We start from the raw sequence: 4956 nt of genomic DNA, 5'->3' as shown, positions 1-4956 counted from the left end.
TGACTGATTTTGTGTTTTTTCAGTTTCACGGCTTAGAGCTCTTGTTCCTGTATCTAAAGACTAAATAAATAAGATTAAGCAAGACTCGAGTGTATAAACGAGGTGCACTGGTGAAAGATGTATGCCCATCTTAATGTTAATAGTTTGAATACCTGTGAATCTAAGGTATTGGTATTCTTGGTTCTATCCTAGACCTTGAAAATGGCACACTAGGATCTATCCAAAATAAAAAAAATAATACGCGGATACAATTGAAAAAGAACACAAAATAAAATTTATGTTTCAATCAATGAGATATCATCAATTAAAAATATTTTTTCCCATCCATCAAAACTAGAGGGAAATCGGTCAAGGTTCATGAGTTATGATCGGACAGACAGATATTACTACTTAAAAAATATAGATGTAAGAATATATTCCTTCTGCCCGCCACGTTGTTTGAGAATTCCTCTACTTGGATTCAGTTCTTGTTCTACGCTACTCGACACACGACACTCCTTAACAAGTCTCTTTAAAGGGACTGTAAGCCAAATTTCAAGTGATCCTCCATGCAAAGATGGCAAACGCCCGATTCATAACGGTACCCTAGAAACCTTTATCTGACCAAGTATGACCAAATTTACAATTTGGAAAGCTGATTATTTTCAATTGTGATTTCTTTTCCAAAGTTTTTAAGATAAAGGTTTCTAGAGTAACGTCGTAGATCGGGCATTGACATTTTTGCATGCTTGGCCTTAAACATGGAAAATATATTTTTAGAACCCCCCCCCCCCCCCCCCCCACCCAAACACAAATTTTGCTTGGGAGGTTGAACCCCAAATATAAGAAAATATAAGGTTTAAGATTGAATTCTTTGTAAAAGCGTACAACAAAATAATTAATTTAATATGGAAAAAAATAATGAGGAAAATTTATATTATGTTTTAATATTGGGAAGTTAATAAAAAGAGGATATTTTTATTCAAAATTTACATATCTGGTGATTCACATAAAATATAAATTGTGCTCTAGGTTAAATCTTCATGAATTTTCAAACATAATTAAATTAATTCATTTTTCTGGTTAATTATTCGAGTAACAGATGTAAAACGAGGGTAAAAATTAATTGTATTTTAAAAATTAACTAGTAAATTCAATATCTACGCTAAAAAATTCTTTTTCAGTGTTTTCACCTTTTGTATGAATTTTTTATTGGGAGGGGGGGCCCCCCCAATAAAAAACTTTTATCCCACAAAAATTGGGAAAATAATGATTGGGGAAATAAATCACTTTCGGGGAAATATTTATAACTTGGGGAAAATAATTATTTGGGGAAAATAAATGATTTGGTGGAAAATAAATGATTTGGGGGGAAAAAATGATTAGGTGGAAAATAACTGATTTGGGGGAAAATAAATGATTTGGTGGAAAATAACTGATTTTGGGGAGAATAAATGATTTTGGGGAGAATAAATGATTTGGGAGAAAATAAATGATTTGGGGGAAAATAAATGATTTGGGGGAAAATAAATGATTTGGGGGAAAATAAATGATTTGGGGGAAAATAAATGATTTGGTGGAAAATAACTGATTTGGGGGAAAAGAGTACAATGTGGTTAAAAAAACTGCAAGTTTGACTCCTATTTTCAATATTCACCACAAGGCTATATATAATACAGAGCGTCCCATATCATATTAGATTATCTCTAATCTTTAACGACAAAATAAACCCTTAATACTCGAAAAACTTATGATTTTCCGCAAGAAAATTATTATATAAGCCTTATGTTATTTTTCAAATTGATTTATTCTAATTAAATTTTCTTATTAGTCCCGAAATTCGCAATTTAGACCTGATGACGGTCTAATATGATGTGGGACACCCTGTATGTATATAAATGAATATGAGGGAAACATGACATGTAGTTGTAACGTACCGTACAAAATTTTCAAGATTTTGAACTTAATCCTCAGTAAACAGTTCCTTAACCGGAAATGAAAATTCTGGCCTAATTTGTACAGTTATTGGTACCTGAGTAGAATCTGATTTTTCCAATCTATCAAAAGCTGAATGTTTGTCTTGTTTTTCCAGTTTAACAGCTTTAATTAGATAATTCTTGGTTTCTTTTTTATAACTGAAATCGGATTCAATCTGCACAAAAGGTTTACATAAATGATTAGTTTTGTTTTAAATCATGAATGCTAAAAGTATTTGTAACACATGCATTGAAAATAAAATCTTTGCAAGTTATATTTTTTTGTAGCTACGGAAATTTAAAGGAAAAACTACATTAAAATATTAATTATTTTCTTAGTCCTTCTTATAACTTAATTCGCCATTTCCACACGTTATATTAATATTCAACGTAAAAAAAACTGTGCCAAGACGGGTTGAAAATACAAAAAAAAAATTCTTTTTAATTTTTAGTTTGAAACTAAATAAATTAAAAGTCAACAATCAGGTGGAAATCAAGGTCGAACCCCAATAAAAAGCAATCGCAAAAGAACGAATTTTTTTTTTAACTAAATATTTTTATTTTCCAAAGAACGGAAATTAATGTAACAGTTAATTAATGACACAACTACCTTTGCTCTCTTTATTATGATCTCCTTCTTCTCCCTCTTCAATTCCTTCTCCTCCTCCTCCTCTTCCTCCCTCTGCTGAGCCTCCTGCTCCTCCTGCCCTCCCAGTCGACTGAACACAGAGCTTTTCGAGCACTCCAGCTCCTACGGACAGATAATTTAGCAATTTATTATAATTCTTTTCCAAAAACATTAGCTTGTAATAATTGTAGCTTTGACATACAGTATCATAACAATGGTGGAAAAAATATAAAATAAGCGAAATTTTTTGTTTTTAATGGCGGATGTCCAAATTTTTTAACATCGAAATTTGAGCCTGATCGACTGAGCCGCTTTGACGTTTACTAAATGTAAACAAACCATTTGACAAGCTATAATTTCTTCATTGACAATTAATTTAAGTACGAAAGATCGGATGTATTTAAAAAGTATGAGAAGTTTAAGAATGGTTAACTGAGCTACTTCATTACTGTTTCCGAGAGTGCTGTAGAAATGTAGTTTATTTAGCCCTAACCTAGTCAATAATTTGTGATATGTTTTTCATAAATCTATATATTAAAGCTCTTCGTTCATATATAACATATATAAACATATATTTGTATATATTTGTGTATATAAATGTTAGCTATAGCTGGCCTAATTAATATTTTTAAGGACCTCTTGGGTATCCCGGGGTTTAACATGGGCTGAACAAATTTTAAACACCACCACAACACCAGGCACTGCTAAATTCCTAATTTAAGACTAAGCGCGGGTAAACGGCGGGAGTAACCTGGGTTCTCCAGCTAGTAGTTTAATAGATGTAATTGCTAGAATTCCTGTTTGCTAGATTGTTTTGTCATTTTTAAATCTCCACTCTTCCCTTCTTATTTATGGTAAACACGTTCACTGTTCAGCGCAAAGTAAAATAAGCTATGTAAGTTTAACCGGTATGAAAACGAATGACTTTTTTAAAATAAGTATCAAAAAGGTGAAACGGCATGTCAGTAGGAAGTAGGAACCCAACCCTATGTCGCCAAGAACTCAAACTTGTGTTTAATTCAAACCTGTTCTTTGTCGCCAAGAACTATATCTTGTATTTAATTCAAACCTCTTTGTCGCCAAGAACTAAATCTTGTGTTTAATTTAAACCTGATCTTTGCCTAACAAGAACTTGATATTGTGTTTAAAATAACCAAACGAAACCTGATCTTTATCTCCAAGAACTCTATCTTGTGTTTGTTTCTCTGCCACCTTCTTGGCATGTTTAAGGATAAGAATGATGTCTCCGAGGAGTGTTATATCGAGCTCCTTGAGATAATCCTTACTCAGATCCGTCAACATACTCATCTCCATCCTAAAGTACAGGTTTGAAAACAGCAGGGGTGTTTATTTTTTGAAAAATCAACCCCCCTTCGCCTCAGCGCGTTTTGAAAATCTGTTTTATGTCTTTTAGGGTTGTATTCGCTGAATTGGGGGAAAATTGATGTTTGATAATTTTCAGGGGGGGAAATACATGAATTTTTGGGAATAAGTATTAAAAAGAGTAATGAAACTTTGTGATATAATTTTTTTCCCCATATCATCATAAATAATCATGCAACCTTTATCATTTGATAATTTGACAAGATCTAAAATTTAATGATTGTGTATTTTGAATACATTTACTTTATTAATCTATCTAACAAAAAGTTCTACCAAATTTTGGGCTGTCTTATAGCTTTAAAGCCAAAATAGGTATTGAATAATTAGAAACCTTTATTTCCGCATGTACATATTAGCTCTTCAAAGTTATTTTTTTAAACGATAAACAATTTTTTAAAATTTATTGATACCCCATAAATCCTTTTAGTATTTATTTATAGAAGTAGAATTTTAATAATTTTAGATAGATTTGAGTCAATAATCTATGTTGCCATGTTTTTCTCGATCAATTATGATACCTATTGTTTGAGAAGTTGGTGGCATATGTTGCCGCGGTTTCGTCAGGAATTCCAGCGTCAAGGAAGAAATCCATCCATCGTTGGATTACCGACATTTTAACACCTGGAATATTGATCAATCAATGGTTTATGATATATGTCTCATATTAACACAAAATGAGGGCTAAAGCCTAGTAAATGACCCCCTCAGAAATTAATATTATTAGTATGGGAAGGAGCACACCAAGATTCTCCTAATCTCGATTAGATCCTTCTTTTAATTTGAAATCATTATTTTAATACATTTATTATATTTGTGTCGAAAATTTAACCTCATAAAAAAGTAATTACCTATAGAACGATTTATTTACCCCCCCCCCCTTCCTATCAATTTAATACATGCATCTCATATGTAACACATGGATATCCTAGCCAAAATATTGTCGGGTCTGTCCTAGAGAACGATTTTTGGACCCCACCCCCTCCTATCAAT

At 32.0% G+C, this 4956-nt stretch overlaps 2 protein-coding genes across 2 annotated transcripts; both read right to left on the bottom strand.

Annotated features, from left to right (window-relative positions):
• Window positions 1–418: 418 nt before the first annotated feature.
• LOC111716238 (uncharacterized) lies at window positions 419–3421 on the bottom strand (the record flags this gene model as incomplete). The annotated part of the gene is given in 4 exon segments (XM_023491676.1): window positions 419–497; window positions 2012–2131; window positions 2566–2706; window positions 3381–3421. Coding segments are annotated over 4 exon segments (364 nt in total), but the record flags the coding sequence as incomplete, so codon positions are not given.
• A 251-nt stretch (window positions 3422–3672) lies between these two features.
• On the bottom strand, window positions 3673–4599 carry LOC111716239 (uncharacterized protein C19orf47 homolog). Its single transcript, XM_023491677.1, has 2 exons — window positions 4485–4599; window positions 3673–3898 (listed from the first exon to the last, which is right to left on the bottom strand). The coding sequence occupies exons 1-2, from the start codon at window positions 4577–4579 to the stop codon at window positions 3688–3690; spliced, it is 306 nt and encodes a 101-aa protein (XP_023347445.1). The 5' UTR covers window positions 4580–4599; the 3' UTR covers window positions 3673–3687.
• Between the last annotated feature and the right edge of the window lie 357 nt (window positions 4600–4956).

This window comes from Eurytemora carolleeae, unplaced genomic scaffold, assembly GCF_000591075.1.
Source record: "Eurytemora carolleeae unplaced genomic scaffold, Eaff_2.0 scaffold1999, whole genome shotgun sequence".
In the NCBI taxonomy this organism is placed as follows: Eukaryota; Metazoa; Arthropoda; class Copepoda; order Calanoida; family Temoridae; genus Eurytemora; species Eurytemora carolleeae.
Note: the sequence above shows the minus strand (reverse complement) of the source record. Positions and strands in the feature narration are given on the sequence as shown.

What these genes read in the sequence shown, in the direction of transcription:
- LOC111716239 (XM_023491677.1), bottom strand. Translation starts at nt 4,579, where the DNA reads ATGTCGGTAATCCAACGATGGATGGATTTCTTCCTTGACGCTGGAATT. An exon ending in ACCAACTTCTCAAACAATAG is followed by an intron (nt 3,899 to 4,484) that starts GTATCATAATTG and finishes CCTGTACTTTAG; the next exon opens with GATGGAGATGAGTATGTTGA.